At 46.5% G+C, this 24,313-nt stretch overlaps 2 protein-coding genes across 3 annotated transcripts in view; both read left to right on the forward strand.

The window, feature by feature from the left end:
• Positions 1–21,314, forward strand: part of BRPF3 (bromodomain and PHD finger containing 3) — a 33,463-nt gene extending 12,149 nt beyond the window's left edge. Inside the window, exons 5-13 of one of the 2 annotated variants that reach the window (XM_074348570.1) lie at positions 372–500; positions 777–1,089; positions 1,820–2,122; positions 3,731–4,240; positions 7,140–7,233; positions 10,694–10,791; positions 13,630–13,727; positions 17,413–17,567; positions 18,927–21,314. In XM_074348570.1, coding sequence (XP_074204671.1) covers positions 372–500; positions 777–1,089; positions 1,820–2,122; positions 3,731–4,240; positions 7,140–7,233; positions 10,694–10,791; positions 13,630–13,727; positions 17,413–17,567; positions 18,927–19,110 — 1,884 coding nt within the window. In that variant the 3' untranslated portion in view covers positions 19,111–21,314. The remainder of the gene's footprint in view (positions 1–371; positions 501–776; positions 1,090–1,819; positions 2,123–3,730; positions 4,241–7,139; positions 7,234–10,693; positions 10,792–13,629; positions 13,728–17,412; positions 17,568–18,926) is intronic. The other variant, XM_074348571.1, reaches the window with a different exon arrangement.
• A 138-nt stretch (positions 21,315–21,452) lies between these two features.
• The window catches only part of PNPLA1 (patatin like domain 1, omega-hydroxyceramide transacylase), a 64,510-nt gene continuing 61,649 nt past the window's right edge, over positions 21,453–24,313 (forward strand). Inside the window, exon 1 of the mRNA XM_045512186.2 lies at positions 21,453–23,134. The gene's annotated coding sequence lies outside the window, so the exon portion shown is untranslated. The remainder of the gene's footprint in view (positions 23,135–24,313) is intronic.

The raw sequence follows: 24,313 nt of genomic DNA on the forward strand, positions 1-24,313 counted from the left end.
ATTCTGACCCTTATTAGCTGTGTGACCTTGGGTCAGTCACTTGTTTAGTCTCTTTGTCTTAGTTTCCTCTTTGTAAAATACCTCATTTGTGTGTGAATGTTAATTTGGCACTTAGTAAGGACTAAGTACAATATTAGCTATTATTACCATAAGCTTTGGTGTGGTGCTTAATATATGGGAACAGTTTACAAAGTGGTCGCTGTTGGTGTCATTATTTCTGCGCTGAGGGTTGGGTGATAGCTCCTCAAATACTGGTCAGCTTCATATCCTGTAAAAATTTGTTGTATGTGATTGATGAAAGTCAGGTTATCAAGAAAAAGTTTGGTGCCACTTTGGGAGGATGTCCTGATGTCTCCCCACCTTCCTCATAGGTCAAGGTCCAGCAGGCTGCCATGGAGCTGGAGCTGATGCCATTCAACGTTCTGCTGAGGACAACACTGGACTTGCTACAGGAGAAGGATCCTGCACACATCTTCGCTGAACCTGTCAACCTGAGTGAGGCAAGTTCCCCCCATACTTTCTGAGCAGTGAGCCCCTCCTGAAATGGAAACAGGTCTGAGGAGGCCAGGAGATGGCTGGGCCATAGGGGTTCCTGGCAAGGCTGGTAGACTTATCCATGGTGAGGGCTCAGTAGGCCAGGGTGGGCCAGGGCCCTGGGACTATGAGTGAGCCCAGCATGGCCAGACCAGAAAACGGGGAGGCAAGAGTACTGATGAAGGGTGCGCCTGTTTGGCTAGTAAATGGTTGTTGTAATTGTACAGGTTTTATATGTTTAGGTTCCAGATTACCTGGAATTCATATCCAAGCCAATGGATTTTTCTACTATGAGGCGGAAGCTGGAGTCCCATCTGTACCGCACCTTGGAGGAGTTTGAGGAGGACTTTAACCTTATAGTTACCAACTGCATGAAGTATAATGCTAAAGACACAATTTTCCACCGAGCAGCTGTCCGCCTGCGGGACCTGGGAGGGGCCATTCTGCGGCACGCCCGGCGGCAGGCAGAGAACATTGGCTATGACCCCGAGAGGGGCACCCATCTGCCTGAGTCACCCAAATTGGAGGACTTTTACCGCTTCTCTTGGGAAGACGGTGAGAAGCCTGAACAGGCGGGGAGGGGAGGGGGCATGAGGAGGCGCAGGTACAGGGCCCAGAGAGCCAGGGATCAGGGTGGGCCTTGGAGCAATAGGGTAGACTCTAGGAGCAAAGCTAGGGATAGGCACAGGCTGGGATATACGTGCTTGTGGCTGGAATAGTTTCAAAGGTTTGAGTTTAATTCACTGAGCACTTGAAAAGTAGGAAAGAGAGGAATCAGGTACTAGCTGTCTGAAGAGCTAAAGCTTCATCAGGAGTTTTTCTCTCCTGGACTCCCCCTGTGTGGCATTGAAGCATAGGGCAGTGGGAGTGCAATGCTGATGTATGTCTGGCTCATTCAGTAGAGTGCAGGTAGAGGACCAGAAAAATGGGATTGCCTCTGAGACCCCCACTCTGCCTGCCCCTGCTTTTTGCTTCTTCGTGGCAGCAGCCAGTCACCGCGGCTGGGGGATTGCCAGGCTGCCTCGTGCCTGCTCCATGGAGCCCGTAATCATGACTGTGAACTGCTTCCTGCAGATGTTTCCCAGATTCTGACCTTGTCCCTGTGTCTGCCCTCTGGGCAGTGGTGTTGGCCAGGGCCAAGGCCCCACAGTGACACTGCTGGAAGCCAGTGGCCCAGGCATTATGGGAGAATATTTTGCATCCAAAGGAATCAGCCCCCTCCCTTCCCCTTGCCCTGGGCTGGGCAGGTCCTTCAGCCCCTTCTGTCCTCCCTTTTCCCTGGCAGTGGACAACATCCTCATCCCAGAAAACCGGGCCCACTTGTCCCCAGAGGTGCAGCTGAAGGAGCTGCTGGAGAAACTAGATGTAGTGAGTGCCATGCGGTCCAGTGGGGCCCGGACCCGCCGTGTCCGCCTGCTGCGCCGGGAGATCAATACCCTTCGGCAGAAGCTGGCACAGCCACCACCACTGCAGCTACCATTGCTGAACAAGACTGTGTCCAATGGGGAACTGCCAGCAGGGCCTCGGGGGGATTTGGCTGTGCTGGAGCAGGCCCCACAGGAGGAGCCAGAAGATGATGGGGACAGAGGTGAGAGACATTCACGGGCAGGCAAGGGGCTGGGGGCCAGAGTAAGGGAGGGTTAAGGGAAAATCCCATCATGGGAGCATCCTTCCCCAACTTCAGGTCTGATCCTTGTGGGCAAGCAGAAGCCCTGGGAGGGTCACACTTCCATGCGTATCTAGGGATAATATCAAAGTATTTAACAATCAGTAGAGGCCAAAATTCATCAGTCAGAGTAGATGTTGGCTGTTGTATTGGAGGGGGCTCCTGAGATCCACTGATAGGGATGTTTAGTTGCCAATTGTGAGCAGGTTCAGGGAGTTTCAGATGCTGGGGCCCAGCGGCTGTTTGCTAACTAGTAAAGAAGTATTTCAATATTTTTCACCTGATATGGCCATATTGTACATACTAGTTAAATATTAGCTCACCTTATACCATGATATAGAGAGGCTCTTAGAGCAGGTTAGATTGTGGTGTTGGGGAATGGAAAAAAAAAAAAAATAAAGATGGTCTGGGATCATGGCTTTTATTCCAGCTGGCCAAGTCTGCAGGCCCATGCCTAAGCAGAAGAGCCCAAAACTCCAAAAGATAGCTGGGGGAAGTGGTTCTCAGAGACCCAGGGGCCTTATCTGAGTTGCTTTCCATCCTCTCCACTTTGTTGGGGTCAGAATTGCCTCTTTTATACCAGCCCTTGGATCTGAGCCTACAGCTTGGGAGGGCCTCTCATCTGCACAGTCCAGAAGGTTGGGAGTTATCCCCAGAGGAAAAGGGGCCAAATTGAGGGAACGGCCTATTTTATTTTAGGCTGGAGGAGAGCAGGGATGAGACTGAGAGGTCACATTTAGCATTAGAGGGCTTCGTGTCCTTTGTGACTCTTCTCAACTCCCCATATGGCAATCAGCATGCCACTTGTATCCATCCCCACTCCTGGGCTGAGGTGGTGCCATCTTGCCCAGTGGACCTGCTGCAACAACTTCTAGAGGTTTCAAGAAATTTCTAGGCCTCACCTCCCAGAGATTCAGGTTAGGGAAATTGTCTCGCAAGTTTCAATTTTTAAGTTTCAAGGTGGTAGGTGAACAAACGTGTTTGGGAAGCACTTTCATTTTTCCACATCTGTAAACTTATTCTTTCTGCTTGTCCTGCTTGCTTCACTTGGGTGATCTGGAATGAAATGCATTGACAGATGGGAAAACATCTGTGTCTAATGAGAATTGTAGATCCCTAATCTGTGAGGCTGAGACTTACCTAACTATTGATTAAGCAGGGGGTTTTAGGCTTTCTGTGGTATAAGGCAGTGGTTTGTAACCCTGACTTTATGAGACTCACCTGATAATCTTTCAAAAAAATACATATATATCTTTAGTGATCTGGTCTGAATTGGTCTGGGATGGAACCTTGGCACTGGAATTTTTAAGAAACTTCTGAGGTGATTCTAATACATAGGCAGAGTCTAGAACTACTACTGTAGACACATTTTAGTCCTACATCCTCTTTGCCTCAGACCTAAGACCTGGCATGCGTCTCACGCCTTCTAATAGCCTATGCTTTTGGTTGTTAGTTATCACTGTCATTATCTGACTTGTAGCAGCAGACTTTTTCTAAAATGTTCAAGCAGGTTCTCTTTTTCTCTAACAGATGATTCTAAACTGCCTCCCCCACCAACTCTGGAGCCCACTGGGCCTGCACCTTCCTTGTCTGAGCAAGAATCCCCTCCAGATCCCCCCACTCTGAAACCCATCAGTGATAGCAAACCTCTAAGCCGATTCCTGAAGCCCAGGAAGGTGGAAGAAGATGAGCTCTTGGAAAAATCACCTTTGCAGCTAGGGAGCGAGCCCTTACAACGTCTGCTTAGTGACAACGGCATCAGTAGAGTGTCCCTCATGGCCCCCGATACATCCCCCACCAGTGCCCCACTCAGTGGTGTGGGGCGCCGCACATCAGTCCTCTTCAAGAAGGCCAAGAATGGGGTGAAGCTACAGAGGAGCCCAGATAGGGGCCTGGAGAACGGCGAGGACCATGGTGCAGTGGGCTCTCCTGCCTCTCCTACCGGCATAGAGGATGAACGGCACTCCCAGAAGCGGCCGAGGAGTAGGAGCTGTAGTGAGAGCGAAGGGGAGAGGTCCCCACAGCAGGAGGAGGAGACAGGTGACCTCTCCTGTGCCTTCTCTCACTACTTCTCATCTGCTTTCCTGCTTTGCCTTGCCAGCCAGCCCCTCCCCCAGTTGACTGCCTCCCTAATGGCCCCTGAGGATGCCAGTAATAGCACTGAAGGCCCTATAGTTCACAGTTAGGCCTGGCACACAGTTAATGGCCTGGGGAAATGGGCTTTAAGCAAGTGTTTTGACAGGGCCAGATTTTGTCAGGGGCTTTCTTTGGCCCAGGGGGATAAAATGCTATATATGATAAAATGGTTCTTGCCTTTGTTTTAGTTCATTTATTTCTCAGATTTATATTAGGTGTTATTGTAGGCCCTTCAATATAAGAGTGAGAATCAATAAATAAAACAGACAAATCTCCTCCCTTGTAGGATAGATAGGTTAAAAGCAAATGAGTAAGTTGTACTTTATATTAGAAGCTATAGAGAAAAGTCCATCAGGGGAGGGGAATAGGGGATGCTGGGATGGTATTAGAAAGGGTGGCCAGGGGAGGCCTTCCAAGGAGGTGACATTTGAGTAAAGATCTGAAAGAGCTAAAGGCGTGAGCTGTTTGGGTATCTGGGGAAAGAATGTTCCAAAAAGATAGACTAGCAAGTGCACAGGCCCTGGAGGTGGAAACGTGCTTGCATGTCTGAGGAACAGTGAGGGAACCAGTGTGACTGCAACACAGTCAGCCAGGGATGGTAGGAGATGAGGTTCCAGAGGCAAGTAATGGGGGCTCGCCACTGAAGAGTTCTTACTGCATGTTCAGCACAAGCTGGTCACTGGTGGGTAGTAAACTAAGTCAGACTCAGTTCCAACTCTGAAAGAGTCCAGTGGGGAGACTAGGTAGTCTCCCGAGGTGCAGAGATGTCACAGTGCTGGATAGTTTGTGGTTAAGTGTAAGGTGACAGCACTGCTAGCGGTGTTCAAGGAGTAAGAGCTGGGAGAGTTGGAAAGTACTCACAAGGAGACAGTGCCTTAGCTGGCCCTGGGGGTGAGGACAGTAGAGCAGAGTAAAAGGCTTAGGCCCTGGTGTGTGGAAACAAGGACAGAGTCCCTGTGAGGAACAGTTTGGAGAGAGGCTTCCTGGAGCATCAGGAGCCAACGCTGTAGGCAAGGTGGGCCAGGATGTGCAGGACCTCCATTGCCAGACAGAATAGTCTTGGTGGGATATGGGAGGCTGGCTGGCTTGGCAGGGAGGGGCCTGCTCTTGGCTTTTGCTCCTCGTGTCCCTCTCATGTCCTGTTATGTGGTGGCTTTGGGCTTTGTGGCTAGCACATGCTTTTCTCTCTTCCTGCCTAACACTTTGTTGCCAGCAATACCTTTCCATCCTGTCTGGCCCAAGCTTGCCTGTATTAGGACAGTAGGTTGGTGTTAAGAGTCAAGAGCTTGAGGCCTGGAGTTAGGTGGACTTGAGTTCAAATCCCATCTTCTTACCAGCTGTGTGTCCTGGGGCAAAGTAATTAACCTCTCTGAGCCTATTCCTTATTTCTAATATGGGGCCAGCGATATCCACATTGCAGGGCTCTAAGGATTTGAAATAGCCTATATAAAGCACTTGGGATATAGCAGTAGATGGTAGTGGTTATTGTTGTCATCCTTTTAACTGTGTCAGGCACAGCCAAACAGCACTGAGAACATTGTGCACTAAAATTGAAAAGTCTGCTATTGGGAAATAGATCTAGATATCAGGCTCATGGAGCCAAGAGGGCCCGCTGCATGGGGTTATTGCTAGAATCTCTTTCTCTTCCACCATCCCAGCTACCTTGCACTCAGGAATATTTTTACACAACCCTAGAGGAGTCTCACAAAAACAGATGTTGATCCTTTACAGATGAGGCACCTGAGACACAGCTGGCTTCCGTGATTTAAAGCGAGATCATAATGTTAGAGGAAGAACCAGGTTAGAATCCAGGTACATTGGCTGAGACATGAGCTCTTATAGATGTGACTTGTCTCAGTTTTCTGACTAACATATATGTGACTTAGAGCTCCTGAGCTCTTGGCTCAGCTATGAGACTTATAGGATTCTGGATTGTGGTTGGGAATTGGATAGATAGGAGAGTTAAAGCTTCCACAGTAGATGAGAGTCACATTCCTGTCCCTGGGGTGACCAGTCTTCATTTGCCTCTGTAGGGCTCCCTGCTATAAACAGACCTTCCCTCATCCATACTTAGTAGCATTCTCCATAAGTAAGAAGTATTACTGTCACTTCACAAAAGGAAAAGCCAAGGCTTAGAGAGGAAAACGGATCCATATTTCAGGGCCCAGTCTAAAACCAAGGAATCTGACTCCTTATCCCAGGAAGGTCTGGTTTGCTTTAGATCTGCTGAAAAGTGCCCCCATCCTCAACTCTGACTAGCTCTGCTAGATATCTCAGGGTGTGGTTGACACAGCCCTTATCCTGCCCCAACCTCCCCTGACACCATCCCAAAAGAATGAAGTTAGCTGTTGCCAGCTGTGTGATAGATAGGGTGAGTGAGTGTTTATCCAAAGAGGCGATGTGGGTGGGCTCCCCAAGAGGCAGAGGAGACTCCCTGATAATTGAGGCTTGAAATTAGAAGCAGTTCCTGGGACTTGTGAGCCAGCCAGTGTGAGGAAGTCTTGGTATTTCCCTTTGTAGAGAAATGACAGTAACTGGAATGAGCTGAGTGCTATTTACCTTCCAAAAAACCCATAAGGATGGGAAGGAAAATACAGTGTCTGCTCTGTGGCCTAGCCAACATTTCACCCAAAGCTTCATCAGGTTCTCACTATCACCCAAGACCTGTTTCCCAAGAGGAAGGACCAATTGTTCTCTCCAACCCTCCTTGCTGAGCCCTCTCAAGGCAGCTGCTCACACTGCGGCATGTGTCAGTGGAAGGGGGGGTTTCTGCACTCAGGTTCACTCTGTGTGTCCTTGGCAGGTGTGACCAACGGCTTTGGAAAACACACCGAAAGTGGGTCTGATTCAGAATGTAGTTTGGGTCTCAGTGGTGGACTGACATTTGAAGCTTGCAGGTAAGAACACTTGTGGCAGCTCTGCCACCTCTCCATTTATTTTCCTTTCAGCTACAGATTGAACCTCCTCCTGCTTATCTTGGTTTTTTTTTCCCCCAATCCCTGCTATTTCCTGAGGCCTGTGACTGGTAGCTCCTGGGAAACAGCATGACCCTTGGGGTTTGTGGAGTTGAATTTGGCTTGAGATGGTGGGGATAGCTGAGTCTATTGCCCCATGAAGTTAACATTTGAGCTGGTCCCCACCCACCACTCACCCCTCGCCCATTTAGATACCCCAGTTATAGACATGGCTTTGGCCTTTGCCTTTCGGGGCATCATAGCAGTGGCCTCTTTGGAGGTCTGGTAGGGGAATAAAAAATGGACAGATAGGAAATTTGGAATTGCCTTTTAGTCAGACAAAGGCCGCAGCTCTTTTGCCATCCTTGAGCTAGGAGAGGATGGGTTTCTTTTCCCATTCTTTTACCTGAAGGAAGGGTTTCTGAGACCAGAACCTTCAAGTTTCTTCGACGTTGAAGAGTTTATCAAGTCCCTGCTCTGTGTTGTGTGCTCTGCAAGACACTAGGGAGTGTGGGACTCTGGGAAATGAGAGACTCTCAGGACCACAGAGGAAAAATAACTTGTCCTGAAGGCTGGCCATATGGTCCCTCCATATGGCTGCTGAATGGATCCTGGGTTCACTAAAGGGGAGGAAAGTTCCCATGGCAGCACCCAAAGACTATGTATCTGTGTTTGAAGCACTTCCTAGGCAGGTTAGGTGACTGTTTGGCACTCTGTCCTGGCTGCTGAGCTGCTGGTGGAGCTATGGGAGGCTCCCAGCTACCCCTTGTGCCTGGACTGCTCCCCTGCTGTGGCAGGGCCCAGCTTTCAGTGGCTCCTTTAAGATTTTCCTCCCCACCGAGCCTTAGAAATGTCCTAGCTTTCTCCCTCCATGTTGCAGCTCTAGAGATATAGGAGGAGTGGTTGGGAAAACACAGTTACCAGACACAGAGAAGAGGCAGAGATTTCATAATCTTACCAGATACTTCTAGCCTGGTCTCAGGTTGGCATTCCTGACTCCCTTCAAAAATAGGCTACCTAGAAACCCAGTTCATTGGAGTAGGGTAGGAGCAGGGTTATCAAACTGTCCCCTCCTAGTCCTTGACTAAAAGTGGAAGGTGTGTCTGGCCCTTCCCTCCATGAAAGGTGCTCTTCCCAGTTGTGAACCACAAGAAGCAAGCCCTCTGGTTAGCCTGTTTGCCTTCCTGTCAAAATGCCAACGCCACTGATTCCTCTGGGGCCCTGCTCAGTGTATGAACAGTGCCCTTGGAAGGCATTTCTTCTTTAACTCAGTAGTTCTCAGTAGAATTTTAGGGTTTAAAACAGGAGATTCAGGACTTCATATGCAGGATTTTTTTTCTTTTTCTTTTTCTTTTCTATACTGCAGTGGTAAGTACACAAAGAAAAATCTTACTTATTAATTAGACTGAAGTCACATAATCCCAGAAATAAAGACATGTGAAGGAATTTCTGATCACTAATCTCATCTCATTCCTGTGATATCCTTGAGTTTATCTTTTCTAATGGTTTTCTGAGCATGTTGGGGCTCTTCTATGGGTCCCTCGTTCAACTATTAATTGAGCACATACCATGATCCAGGCACTGTTCTCAGCCCTGATAAGTTGTCTATTCTCAGATCTTATCTTCTGGAAGGGAGAGATGAATGTTAAACCAGTAAACAAAATAATTACAGATTGGGCCGTCTCCTTAGGCCTGGGTAACTTGGAGAGAGGGCTGAAATGCAGGCCATGATCAAGTCAGTTGTGCTTTTTTCTATGAAACAGGAACATATAGACCTAGTTTTGATGTTGCATCCTATCTCATTGAGCTCAGCCTTTTCAGAGTGGAATCATCTGATATACTATTATATACAGATATATATGAATAATATTTAAAGTGAGACATTAACATTTATTTCCTTTCATATAATATTTACTATATAACTGCCATTTATTGAGTACTTGATATGTGCTGTAGTGAGTACTTTCTGTATTTTGATTATTAAATCCTCACAGCAACACATGGGGAACATAAGTCTCAGAGAGGTTAAGTAACTTGCTCAGGATCACAGGATGAATGAGTAGAAGAGCCAGGTTCTAAACCCAGGTAGTCTGGCTCTAGAGTTTCTTTCTTAACCACTTTGTTGTGCTTAATCTTCTGTTATATTTGAAGATGTCTCTCCAGATCAGTGATGTGAACTTGGAAAGACTTTCCTAGTAGAACTACCAGTACCTTATATTTTTGTAAGGTCTCAGATTCTCTAAGCCCAGTGACAGATTTTTGTGGGGTGGATGGGAACTGAATCCTGAACATGAACTGGGTGTTATTTGTTTTCTCCCCAACAGGTCCTAATATTGACTAATAGGAAAAAAGCTCCCAACCTACTAGTTACTGAAAAATTATGATTCATCAGGTTCTGGTTGTGCCAGGTTTTCTGTTTAAGACCATGATAAAGTCAATTATGAGTGAGTAAAACAGGAGTACCTTACTCTCCAACTGGTCCTCACCCTAGCCTCTTTTTATCCCACTAGGGGTTTCTTAGCATTTCTGCTCTTCTGAAGATTGTTGACCTTTTCAGCATTTTTTTGTTGTTGAAAAACTTATATAGCGGTAATATTTTTTAAAGTTCGGATGGGAAAAAATCCTAGGTACATCATTCTTGCCCAGAGGCTTCTAACTGTGATTGTAGATTAGAATTGCATTGGGAGCAATTTAAAAATGTTGATGCCTGGGTGGGTTCCAGTTATACCATTTTTCTGGTATTACTATACTCATTTTTGCCTATTACCTTCTAGTGTTTGTCTAATATATATTTTTTTACCTCCTTGCAGTAGCCATATTAAAAAAAAATACTGGTCTGCTTGTTAGTTAAAAAAAAAATCTGTCTCTAAGAAAAACTTCACACACATAAAGTGGAAGTGAGAAGTGGATTTTTTTTCCAATTTAAAAATATGTCTTTTCTAATTAAGGAAGTAAGACACGTCCATTATAGAAAACTTGGGAAAGAGACAAAGTTTTGTGCCTCAAAAGTAGTTTCTAAAGAAAAAGCAATGTAAACCACAGAGTAAAGAATTCTGGGCAGATGTGAGATGACCAGGCTGCTTAGACTCTGGAAGGATTGACAGGTGCCTGGGGTGATCTTCCCTCTGGATGAAATCCGAGGTCCCCAGGCAGGGGAGCAGACATCTCTTTTCAAGTTCAGTCCTTACACATGGATGAAGTAATTCCTTAAAGCCTCATGGGAACATTTTGGTCAGAAGTATATCATGGGTTAATATGAGTTTTTAGGGGAAAGTGAGAAACCATTCTCCCTGAAGGGTTTTTGCAGCTCTACTCATAGCAGAGGTGGGAGAGCAGGAGTGGGTATATTAGTCATTGAAATTGCTCATTTCGCTCCCCTTTTCCCTCCCTGCTCTGTATGCAGTGGTCTGACACCTCCCAAACGCAGCCGTGGGAAGCCAGCCCTGTCTCGAGTGCCCTTCCTGGAAGGTGTGAATGGAGACTCTGACTACAGTGGCTCAGGTGAGGAGCGCTGTACAGGTGCATCTGGGGGAACCAGGCCTTCCAAAGAACTGGCTCTGTGGGCTGCAGCCAGATCCTGAGCTCCAAACCCTGGGGCACTGGGTAGGGAGATGGCTCTTCCTCCTGGGTCATTCATACTTTTTTTTTTTAATTCATCTTATTTTGAATAGGTAACCCATGCCATGGTGACAAAAATCAGAAAGGTACAAAAAGGTGCATAATAAGGAGCCAGTGCTCCCCTCCCTAGAACAGCCACTGTTAGCAGTTTCTTTTGTCTTTTTCCACATGTAATCCATACATACGCAAGCCAAAAACTTGTATGTGTATTTGAAAGAGCCAGCAGAGAAGCTTAACATGCATGTTCCTCTAAACTATGCCTTTTTTCAGTTAATAATATGCCTTGGAAATTCTGTGCTTTTTATTTGCTGCCTAATGCCCCATTACATAGGAGTGCTGTCATATACTTAGCTGGTCCCCTGCAGATGGGCATTTAGATCATTTTCACTTATTTGTCATAGTCAGTGTTGCAGTGAGCAACCTTCTACATAGATCATCTTGTATCCCTGGGGAGTATGGCTGTAGAAGTAGAGTTGCTGTATTGAAGGAAGTGTGCATTTGTAATTTTGATAGTGCCAGCCTGCCCTCACTGGAGTGATCAGTGATAGCCTGTATCACTGAATTTTCACACATAACCCTGTAGTTTCATGTGATCCAAGGCTTCCACCCCTCTCATGAGACCTTCTACTCCAGCTAGTCCAAACAATAAAATACATGGGTCTTGTCTCTGTGGACCAAGGGAATAAAGGACAAGGCAGGGCCAAAGGAGAAGGCTTGGGTGGTGCTCAGGTGATGTGGGTGCAGGGCCAGCTGTTTTCTGAGCACGTCTCTGTCCAGCCCTCCTGTGGGAGATGTGTGTTCTGGATGCTTGAAGCTTCCATCTAACACACAGGCTTCGGGGCTTCTCTTCCCCACTTTCCTTTTCCTAACTGCTTTATTTCCCCATAGCATCAGTTTCTTTTTCATATGTGTTTTGATGAATGCATGCCTGCATGTTTCATTACTGTCTGTCAGTGCCCAGAAGGCAGGGCTCATGTCTGGGTTAATTTGTACAGCATCTAGTGCAAAACTGGGAGCGGACTGACACATACTTTGTGCTTCTAGTAGTGACATTTTATTTTTATTTTTAAAGCCACATACTTATTAATATGGTGACAAAGGAAATTTAAAAAGGAAACTGACCTCCCACTGTTCCATCACCTTAACACAATTGTCTTCATTTCTGTGTTGCCTTCTGTTTGTTTTTAACAAAATGCTCATCCAAAATACATGCTCTTTTGTATTCTGCTTTTTTCAATGTTAGAACTTTTTAAATTTTGACAAAACTTTGTATCACAGTCATTATTGGAACAGTGTATCTTCTAATCAGTGCATTATAATTTACCTGTTCCATATGAGATAGTTATTTCCAACTTGTAACATTATACGTATACATTATACATTATACATTTTTGTTCAAAACCTTCTTATTCGTTTTTAAAGTTAATTTTTCTAAGAATAAATTCCCAGGGAAGGAATTTACTGGAGCACATGGTTCATACTTTTTTTTTTATGGCTCTTGAGACATACTGCCAAATTATATTCTGGAAGAATTAGACTGGTCTGCAATTTCCTCAGCAGTGTATGATTACACAGGTTTCCCCTCAGCCTGCCTCTTCAGTATTGGATTTTATCTTTTTGTTGTTATTGCTCTGATTCAATAGATAGAAAACAAGACCTCATTATTAGTAGTACATTTTTGAAAAATTATAAATATGGGTGGTCATGTTTCCTTAGGACCTTATTTTCTACTCTGTGGAATTTGGGCCTTTTTCCTTAGTTGAGTGTGGTCACCTCCACACCTCCAGTTTATAGACATGGGGAGGGGGAGGGAAGTTCCTCTGTGTGCTCATTTGTGAAGTTCCCATCCATGTGTTCTAGTGCACTGGGTGCAGAATACAGTTAAGCTGAAGAGGTGCGGTGCCTGCCCCAGGCGGGACACCCAGTGAAAGGTTCTGACAAAACAGGTGCACAAAGGACCTGCAGACCTGCTTGGCTCTGCTGAGTGCTGTGCAGCCAGGTGATGTGGATAGCCAGGTGTGGCCCTGTCAGAAAGGAACTCATTTAGCAAGTAGTTTAACTGGGATGTCCATTTCAGGTATGTTTTTCCATGAAGCCTCCATCATAAGGCCGACCAGTAAGGGAGTCCCAAAGAATAGTTTGTGGCTTTGCCAGGCTGGGTTATGGTCTTCTTCCTGGTGTCCCGGTGATGAAGCAGTTAACATTTTTCCAAAGCAGTTAACATGTTGTCCTAAGGTTCTAGTTCAGAGGTCAGCAAATTGTAACCTGTTGCTTGTTTTTGTAGTCTGGATGAGCTGAGAGTGGTTTTTACATTTTCAAATGATTGAAAATCAAAAGAAGAATTGATGAATGCATGAAAATTACACAAAATTCAAATTTCAGTGTCCAGAAATAGAGCTTTATGGGGACACAGCCATGCTTACTCATTTATGAAGTCTCTGCGGCTGCTTTCGTACTTCAACAGCAGAGTTGAGTAGGTGCGACAGAGACCCTGTAGCTCACAAAACCTAAAATATTTACTATTTGGCTTTTTATGGAACAAATTTGCCAACCCCTGATCTAGTCTTAAGAACTAAGGAAAGGGTAGGGTAGAGGAAGGGTGGAGGGGATGTTGCTGACTCATTCCTGGGCTGCCCCAGTCAAATGGAGGTCCCAGGCAGGCCTCCTGGGCACCATTCCAAGTCCCCTTCCGGTGCTGTCTCCTCCCCTCCCCCACCCCAGGCAGAAGCCTCCTGATGCCCTTTGAAGACCGCGGAGACCTGGAGCCTCTGGAGCTGGTGTGGGCCAAGTGCCGAGGCTATCCCTCCTACCCCGCCTTGGTGAGTCTGCCCCAGAGGCCACCCTCCTCCCTCCCGCCGGCGGTTCTGGCCCCTGCCTTGCCTTGGGGGCTTATCTGAATGGATCAAGCCAGCAGAGGCGGGTTGCCTCCAGCTGCAAAAAAGAGGGAGGTTTTACCCCAGCCAGGGTGGGTCAAACCAGAAAGGCTCCCAGCTTAGGGCACTTATAGTAGGCTAAATTATACAGACAGAGGTTAGGGCTCTTAGGGATTTAATAGCATTCATTTATTTGCTAAATAAAAAAATCATTATGCATAAAAATAATGTGTTCATTGTAGAGAACTGTAAAAGCTGCTGATAATGCTTAGATGTTTTACTAAACATCTGTCATGCTAAGTTCTTAAAATACTGAGGAAGGTATGGTTATTTTTTATAGGGGAATAAATTGAGGATCTATTTGCTACCCATGGTTATCTAGCCAGTAAGTGGCAAGATTGAAATTTGAGCCCAAGCTTCAAAATGTGTAATGTCAAAGCCTGTGTTCTGAGCCACTGAGTTCAAAATCACCCACAGTCCCATCTGTTCAGAGATTACCTCTTGATGTATATCCACTCAGCCTTTTTTTGTTTAATGCATAAATATGAGACCATACTCGCTTTAACCTCCCCTTCACTTAACAGCACACCATGAGCATGTTTGTCTTATGCCATTGAACAGTCTTCATTAGTATCACTTTAATGACTACATTGTCTTCAGTTGTGTGCATGTAACTTATTTTAACCATTCCCTTGTTGATCAGTTAGATTGTTTTAAATTTTTCACTGTGATAAACAGCTGGCAGTAAGCATCACTGAAACTTAACCTTCGTACACATGCATGATTATTTCTTTACAGTGAAGAAGTCTTAGGAATGCCTTCTTGGAGCAAAGTCTATGCAAAAGTCTGATACAAATTGCCAAGTTCCCCCTTAGAAAATTAGTTCCAGTTTATACTCCCATCAACAGTAGCTTAAATTTCCATTTTTTTCCATAGTAGCAGTAGTTAAAAATTCTGTTCTAACCACCTTGATTATTATTTCTTAGGGCTCTTTTTATATTGGGAAGGTAATGTTTATCTGGCCCTGGAAGATACTGATTCTAACCTTTGGGGCATGTCAGAATCATCTGGGAGAATTTTTTTTTTTTAATACAATTCTGAGACCCCACTCAGAACTATCGTATCAGACTCTCTAAAGCCAGACCAAGGCAGGAATATTTTTTAAAAAGCTTCCCAGATGGTCTGTAGCCGGGGCTTAGAACTACCCCACCAACCTCTTGCATGCACACAGAGCTCTGAGCCTCTCCCAGCTCATTCGTGTCTGTGGCTCATCTGTCTTAAGCAGCCTCTTAAGGTAAAGAGAGTAAGAACTCTGATCCTTTTTGGACAGATGAGGAAACTGCAATTTCCAGAGGTTATACAGTTTGCTGGAGCAATGTTGGAACCCGAACTGCCTGCCTCACCCACTGCTTAGCGATGGCAGGTGGGAGATCCACACTGTGAGCCTGTACTGAGCTTGGGCCTGGAGCTGCCTTTATAGGCTCCCTGCCCTGCTGTCCGTGAGACCCCACAGCTTAGTTGTTGGAGAAGTGGTTAAGGTGTGTCGGTTTAATTTTGTTTTTCTAATCTCATAGTGTAAAAAAGCCAGTCTAAATCTAGTCCCTTTCTTTTTCCTTTTTAATTATCTTCTTAATCATACATTTTCTTCCATGATTAAAGAAATTCAACCACCACCTGAACACAACCTGCGTTTTTATTTTGGTTTATGCTCTCCTAGTTGTTTTCCTGTGCATACTTAAATATGTATTTGCACCCATAGTGAATATACAGTTTTTAATCTCTTTTTCTGAAGCTTTTGTTCTTTAAAAAAAAAAGTCTTTTCTGTAAAAGTAATGTATCTACATTATAGAAGTTTTGGAAAAATAGAGAAAATCAACACAAAGCCCTCAGCATTCTGACATGTCAATTATAAGCATTTTGTTTTATTGTGTCTATTGTTTATATATTATAGCTGTAATAATAAAGTGTGTACACATTTATTATGTAGTATGTTATGTTATCACAAGCTTTATTTCCATGTTGTTTTACATCTGCATAACATTTGAATGAATGGATCATTATTATTTTGGGACACATTTGCCTCTGTCTTCTTTAAAAAAGAGAGGAGAGGTCTCCTTCAGAGACAGACTTGCCCATCTTGCTTCTACCCTTGGGGGGACATTTTTCACAGTCTGCCCCACATTCCAAGCCAGGTACCAGCTGGCTTGGTTAGAAGAAAACATATCAGAGTTAGCCTCATTGTCTTGTTCTATAATCGAGGAAGCTCAGGAGGACTTGTCTGGTGGTTCTCATTAGCTTAGCTTCAGTCCCAAGAGGGATAGACAGGCTGGGAATAGAATTCTTACCAAATCATACAGCTGGGGGCAGGGTAGGGGTGAGTCTTCCTTAGAATAAACTCTTAACCAGATCACCTGCTTTTAGCTGCTTATCTTGAGAGGGATGTAGGAAGCTGGCAGACACCCAAAAGTAAATAGTGAGAGCAATTTATTATTATGAAAAGAGGCCCCCTGGGACAGGGTATAGGAATTAAGATTGCTCCATCTCTGGAGAAAGCTGCTTCCTCGGTAAGTTTCCAAGTCTTCCTGGCCTTGGTGCACAGAGATTATTAGCCAGCTGCTCTGGAAGCAGGGACTGTGTAGGAGGCACTGGGCAGCAGAGGACCACGACTTGTCCAGGGACCTGTTTTTTGTCCCCACCAGCTACATTCTCCTTTTGTGCTTGGCATTTTCCTCTGTCAGCTAATACCTGTCAGCAGACTTCTCAACATCAGCAAGAAGATGAAATAAGATGATGATGTGTGAATGATTAGGAGCTTTGGTAACTTTGTCAGTGCTCTATAGAGCTGGAGAATTATTGTGTTGATGCCACCAGGTATTTTGCTGAGCCTCTGTCCTTGTGGAACATGCAGCATTGAGGATTGATTCTAACAGTGGTCCTTGTTTCCAGCCACATCATTCTCCCCTCTCCAGCAACCCTCCAAGCTCACTCTTCTGGCTTCTCTCTGATCTTACCATGGAGGTGTTAAATGTCCATGCACCAGAAAGGATTATAATAGACAGGAAGGTGGTAGGTAACCAGGGGATCTATTTAGGTAACCTATACAGAAGGGATGGGCCCTCCTGCTGACAGAGAACCTTCTTCACAGCCATGGTGTCTAGGAAGGCTCCTGAGAGTTTAAAGTGAATTACAAAGGTTCTGAAGGGAAACTGGCAGGGAGAAAAATGACTTCCATTCCTCTCCCCTAAGGGACATTGGAAGGAAAGCGTTTGTCTGTCTGGTCTGAGTGTCAGCGATATTCCACTCACTTGCGACAACCCCCCACGCTGGCTTCCCAGTACTTCTCTTTCAGATCCAGGGCCTGACAGTTCATGGAGCATGCTCTCTCGTCAGAAGGACTGATTAGGAAGGGTCTAAGGATTAGGACAGTGTCTGGGGGAAACAGAGTCAAGATTTTTGTTTTGGGGCATTGCAGGTCATTGGAAGAGGTCAGCCCCTCTATCACTAGGTTGTGGACAAGGCCAATTCCCTGCACAGCTTCAGTGTGGGGTGGTTCAGGGATTAGTCTTAGGACAGGGGGCACTGTTCACCCCATCCACTCCCAGCTGAATGCTGTCTGCTTTCCTGCTTCCAGATCATCGATCCCAAGATGCCCCGGGAGGGCCTCCTGCACAATGGTGTCCCCATCCCTGTCCCCCCACTGGATGTGCTGAAGCTGGGAGAGCAGAAACAGGCCGAGGCTGGAGAGAAGCTCTTCCTTGTCCTCTTTTTTGACAACAAACGCACCTGGTGAGTGAGTGCTGCTGCTGGGAGGGTGCACCAGGATGTAGGCTGAGGGGCACAACTGGAAGGATGTTCTAATGCTGATGTGCTGGAGAAGTACATAGAGGGACAGTGGGCTCAGTCACCTGCCTCTACCCAGGTGAAGGTGAGGGGTTACTTGCCAGCAGTTAGCCTGCACTTGCTTTGTTAATAGTAACTTAGTATTACTAATAACACTGATTAATAATGTTAATAGTGACTGAGAGGTGTTGCAGATCCAATTCCCTGGGAAACACTCTGAGTAGGAGATTTGTATTAGGAGGCTTACTGGGGAGAGCTGGGGGATGGGTGAGGGCTGCAGCATGGGGCGGAGGAAGAAGCTGACCTGCAGCACACTTGCTGCAGAGGCCTCAACTGATCCTGTGGGGAGCTCTGGAGCTGGGTGGCTCATTAAAGATATCAGGAATTGGGGCTGTGCCTTTGTACCCCCATGTCAACCAGTCATGAATGCTGGCTGCCATTAGGGAGTGGGGTGACCTTTGTGGAGGGAGATTTCTGGAGATGGACTCAGTTGAGAGCCTGTAATCTGCTAACACTCCCAGTGGCTGCCGGAATGCATGTCTCAGTGCTGGGCAGGGTGTTTGGGACAGCACAGGGTCCGCCACAAGTGGCTTTTTTGCTCATGGTTTACAAACTCCACCAGGAGGCTTCTTTCACCTCTGCTTCTATAGAGTGAGGAGGCAGGACTAGCTAATAAAAATAATAATAATAGCCGCCACTTATTGAGCATTTACTCTATGTCCTTATGCAGACTGCTTTACATACATGATTTCGTTTGATCCTCATTTAAATCTTCATTAATTCTCTCCCAATCCATTTTGCAGATGAGAAAGCTGAGGCTCAGAAAACCAAGACCCCATAGCCAGAACCGAGATACAAACTAAGATCTGGCTTCAAAGGCTGGGCTCTTAGCTACATGTTAGATTCATCCCGGGACCTTTTTAAAAGCACCAGGTGCTGGCCCCACCAGAGATCAGTTCATGATTCCTGGCATCAGCTCCACTTCCTAGCCATAATGCCCTGACTCCCCAAGGCAGAGTGAGGCTCAGAGCCCTTCAGATGGCTCAGCTGGTCTCCTAGGGGTCACAGAGGCTTCCCTCTGCTCCAAGGCCTGATAACCCATTAAACTGACTGAGCGTCCTGGAGCCCAGGAAAGGGCCTGGCTGCAAAACAAGTCCCTTGGTGGCCTCCTACCTGTGGTGTCCCAGTCTTCCCTCTTCTGCCCTGTCCCCTCTCACTGACTACTGGTACTGGGCAAGTGGGTTTAGAGGAGCCCTCCTGTGGGACCCACCATGGCCCAGGCCTCTTACTGTGCTTATATTTTAGGCAGTGGCTTCCAAGGGACAAAGTCCTGCCCCTGGGTGTGGAAGATACTGTGGACAAGCTCAAGATGCTGGAAGGCCGCAAGACCAGCATCCGCAAGTCAGTGCAGGTGGCCTACGACCGTGCGATGATCCACCTGAGCCGAGTGCGGGGGCCCCACTCCTTTGTCACCTCCAGCTACCTGTAAGGGCGGGGCCTGGCCTGCATCTGCCTTCTCTGCCTCCATCCCACAGGGCACAGAGAAACCTCTTCCTGCCCCAGCCAAATGTGTGGCCGGCAGCTCCCCTCTTCCATGGCAGGCTGGGGACTGGGCTGTGTCCTCCCCAAGGGCAAGGCCCCAGTTTTGACCAACTGTGTGGTTCCCTTCGCGGGCCTGCTGTGTGCCAAAAACTCCCACCTGAGCTCCCTCAGGGGCTGGTCCACTGAAGAACCAGTTAGAAGGAGAAACAGCTGTGAGGCTTGGGCTCAGCCTAGGAGATAGACCTGGCCCCAGAAGGCAAGAGATCCTGGGCTCTTTCTCAAGGGTGTGCCTGGCCCCCTCACCCCACTCCCAACTAACTACACCTCAAGGTGAGCAAGGCTCTGACACTGAGCCCAGAGGTGCTGTGGATACACTTGGGTCCTGCGGGAAGTCTCACAGAGCTCACCCTCTCTTTCCCTCTATCACCCATCCTTATACCTCTTCCCAGTCCCATCTTCTCTGCATCTCTGCCCAGTCTCTCTTTTTCCCATGTTCCTTTCTCTTGTGCCAAACTGACAAAAACCATCACCAAACTGATCTTTTTCTTTTTATGTCTCATTCCCTTTGAGGCCAGCTGCTATGCTAGGTGGGTGCCTCCACCTGGCTCCTCAAGGCCCAGGACAGAGGCCAGCCTACCACTTGGGTGACGCCTTCACCAGCACACCACCCCCTACCTTCATATCTGCTTCAGACAAACAGCTAGGCCAGGCTGTGAGAACTTGCCCCCATGAATTGAGACAGGGCTCCTCCTGCCCGCTTTTGTCTTGCCGGGAGGTGGGCTCAGGCTTGGCAGGCTCCTGGTCAGCAGACCAGACTGGTTGTATGAGTGTTCATCTGTCCACTTGGATTCTGAGGGTTGTTGGGGTGGAGCTGTGCCCTTCGGCTGGGTCTATTCTTTCACCCCTCCTATAGTCTCCTCTGCAACTGCAGCCTCCAGCATCACTCTCCGCCACCATGGACAGCAGGGTGCCTCCAGTCCAGCGTCTTCTGTCTTGTACTCTGCCCTGCCCAGCCTCTGCTGCTCCGAACTCCAGTGAACGCATTGCTTTTATTTCAAACCCTCTGTCCCCTTCCCTCTTTTCCTTCAACCCCCTCTCCACCTTTACCTTCTCAAAAACAGAAGGGAAAAAAAAAACTGTGAAATGAGAAATGCTGACTGACAAACCAACACAACTTTCAGAGGCTTCGATGTCTGTTCTCTGGATGTTTCTTTTCACCTCTCAAACACCAAAGTCGCAGGGCCAGGTTGCAGGCCACTGATCACCATGTTGATTTTTAACCTGATGTTCTTTTTAATTGTTTTAAATTTTTCATAGGGGAGTTTTGGACAAAACGCAGTCCCTGGGGAGATCACTGCCATTTTTACACACTTGACTTTTTAAAAATACAACCAACCAACCGCCACGATTTCTTATACATTTGGGACACGAGCCAGAGTTTAAAAGGGAATCAACAAAACTCTCTCTGTAACATAAAGGATGGGGTTTTGTCTTTTGTACAATAATAAAACTACATTACAGCATATGGCTAGGGAAGGACATGGTGTATATAATTGTAAAATACTGTTCTAAATTATTCAGGCCTATAGCTTCCATTCCTGGAGTCCTCCATTGTGTGGCTGAGTATTTTAAATGCACACAGTGTGGTTTATTTAAAGGAGCCAATGCGTCCCCCCTCTCCCCAGGTAGTCAGTTGGCTGTGGACTCTGTGACCTTTGTCTCAACCTGTGTTGTAAGATCTCGGGGCTTTCTCTCTCTCTCTCTCTTTCTGTGTCTCTTTCTTCCTTTCTTCCCCTAAACCCTTTCTCTTTCTTAGTCTCTCTCTGTTTTTTTCAATCTCTTTGAATCTTTCAGTCTCTCTCTGAGTCTCATTTTTAAAACTGCTCTTTTAGAACAGGAAACGGCTCAGATCCTGCTGTGGCATGGGGCCTGTGTGTCTCAGTCGCATCTGCTGTGAAGCACACGATGCTCTATTTATTGTAGAAAGTGACTTTATTTGCTTTCTAGAATTGTTTATAACAGATGGTATAAGAGAGGTAATAAACAGAGAAAAAATCTATGCTTGTAAAGAATACAAAAGTTAATTTTACCTACTATAATATGACTGAAACTTATTTTCTCTCTGAGAAATAAATGTTCTAATGGGCAGCAGTTGCTGTGTGTGTTTGACGTCATCAGTGGGGCCTGCCCTTCTGTTCCTAATGTCTGCAGCTTTCCCCTTGTCCCAGGAAGCCAGGGGCCATTAAGAATGGGGTTGTCTAGCAGTTGCAGACTCCAGCTGGAGAGGGCTCTGTCTGTCTGCCTGCCCGTCTGTCTCTTGGACCCCTGAGAGGGGTGTGAAGGTGGGTTCTGACGTTTTCCTCCCCAACAGCTTGGCCTTCTGGGAGCTGTGGACAGTCCAGCCTACTTCCCACTTTTTGGCTTCCCTGTGGTCTTGTTCCTTTAGGAGCCTCTGCCCCTCATTCAGTGGGAAAAGTGGCCCTTTGGACATCTTGGGCAACTGTTCACCAAGCTCGCAGAGTTGGAGACTCTAGGCTGCTTCCGCCTCCTTTGCTGTTATTGCTGTCCCCATTCTATAAAGGAGCCGGGACACAGGGAGACGCACAGCATGAGCTGAGCTTCTTTCAGAGCTGGAAGGTTGAGTTGAGCCTGCCTGGTCTTCATTTTTCAGGCAAGAAAACAGGCTATGTTACCATGCTTCTGTGCTTGACTGGGAGTTAAGTGTCTCAGTGGTATGGCCGGAGGACACAGGAGTCTCCTGATCACCTCCTCCACAGGATCTTTGAAATTCTTGTCATTGAAGTCACTAAAGTGTGAAGGTTCTCAATCTGGTATAACATTGACAGAGTATGTCTAATGTACTGATAGTCCTTGTGTTACGTTTTGGGGGTGCAAACCTGTACACCCCTAGTGTCAGGATGCTAACAACCTGATTTATCACAGACAACTCTGAAAAGGCTTCCAGAAGAATGAAGCGATTAGTTCAAGCCTTAGAAAATGGGGTTAAAAATCCCTATATATGAACTTATGTTTTGAATTATAAAAACAATTTAGAAGGAAATTACAAGCTCACCATATAAAACATTTTGGAAATAAAGGGAAGATGACCGGATGGGTAGGATTTTAGCAGGTGAGGATAAAAAGAGAAGTAGATGAAGCAGTTTAAGCAAAAAGAGGCCTCAGGGAGGTATGGTGCGTATTCCGACTCTGGGCTAACCACCATCCTGTTTCATTTAAGTGGCAAGGCAGTGTGTTGGGATTAAGAGCCCTGTCACTCAATTGCTGTGTGTCCTCAAGCATGGTACTGGACCTCTCTGAGACTGCCTTAATAGAGGACACTGAAGCCAGGGCAAGGCATTAGTACATGGTAGGTGGCAGCATCCATTGAAGGCTTTGCATAGGGAAGAGCCTTGATTGGAACTTGGCAACTAATTAGACACCAGAGTCAAAAAGGAGTGTTAAGGCAGGGTCATTGTGTGGCTGGAGGGACCAGCACTGGGTTCGTGGGTGAAGAGGAAGAGTTTAATGTTTGATGAGTTTGTGTTGCTTACAGGACATCTGAAGAAAACCCCCAGCAAGCAGATGGGACTGGGCCTGAAGTTCGAGTGGAAGGTAGGAAGAGATGATGGAAATGTGGGGCCACTGGAGCCCAGCAGGACAGTTAGGAGAATGTCCAAGGAGAAAGGGGGAAGGACGGGGCTGAGGAAGGCCCCTTATATTTAGAGGCTGGGGTTGGGAGTCAGAGGATGGAAACAGCACCTTCAGAGGGGTCTTGTCCCCAGGGAGGGCCTTAGTGCAGACAGTGTCAAGCCCTAAGGATCATCCAGCAACCCCATCACCCCCAACTCACTTCACAGAGAGAGGCACATCAGGTGTGCTCAGCATCAAAGAGCAGGAAGAGGCAGGGCAGGACCAGAACCCAGAACTCAGCACTCTGCTCTTCTCACACCCATATATTCAGAGCCCTTGAGGTGAGTAGAAGCTTCCTTAATGAATTTTATCAATGTTGTGATTAAAAATCATGGACTCAGGTCTAAAATATTATGATACTGGCGCATATAGGGGCACTCTGACTAGGAATAGAAAATCTCAACTTTCCAAACAAGTTTAAAAATATCATTAAAAGCATTTGCCAAAACCCTGGTCAGCTTGGCCACTTCCATTAATGTAGTAGTTGCCATTAACACTTGAGTGTGAATTTGCCTTTCAGACCTGGCTCTCCTGACCTGGCTTATCTGTGAGCTTTGCCTTTGAGAGAAGACTGCCAGGCTCTAGGACAGGTGCTGAAGGGAAATACAGTTCGGGGGCCTTGTCTTCCTGGCTCTGCAAGCCCTCCCACGGTATATGTAGGGCAGTGTGTGGGGACATCCGGTCCTGCCAGCTGCAGCCAGTCTGGCCTTTGCCGAGGGAAGGAGGTCTTTGGGAGAGGGAAATTGTTTCTCCAAAAGATGGGGAAGAAGTTTCTGCCTCACCATGTGGTGGGGAAGAGGGGCCAGAGAGGTGTGTGTCTGCTGGGCCAGAGCTGGGGGGGGACCTCTAACTTGACCTAAGCACTTGAGGGTGGCCTTCTGCTTATCCTTTTCCTTCAAGGGTGGAAATAAAAAATATATGTATGTATGTGTGTGTATATATAGGTTTTTTGTATATTTAAAATGTATTAATATGTTATTTTTATATATTGCATACTATATTGTATATATTGTATAGAGAGATTAGTATTCTCTACAATTTTAATATTCTTAAGAGGGCCAGGACTCCCAGGCTACATGAGTAGAAAAAGCTTATTATTTCCAATTTCATAAGGGTTGTGTTGTTATTTCAAAGAACATTGTGGGTCCTTTGCTTGGCACCTGTTAGGCTGGTGGGAAGTAGTGGGTTTCAGTCTAACTCCCCTTGCTTCTGAAGCAGTGTCTGAGTTCCTTCCTCCTCCTTTCTGCTTTGTACTGGACCCTTTTGGGGACCTAGAGGCAGTTTGAGGGATGCAACATTGATGGTTCCTGATGGGCAAGAGTGTAGGATGCACATAGGCCCAGGGGAGGGCCTCTTCTGCCAGCTTCACAGTCCAGAAGGACCCCCGAAGGTTTTTATCTGAGCTGGTCACAAGAGACTATAAACTTGTTCTTTGCTATCTAATTTGAAAAATTTTTTTT

This window comes from Camelus bactrianus, chromosome 20 (genome assembly GCF_048773025.1).
Source record: "Camelus bactrianus isolate YW-2024 breed Bactrian camel chromosome 20, ASM4877302v1, whole genome shotgun sequence".
NCBI classification, from domain to species: Eukaryota; Metazoa; Chordata; class Mammalia; order Artiodactyla; family Camelidae; genus Camelus; species Camelus bactrianus.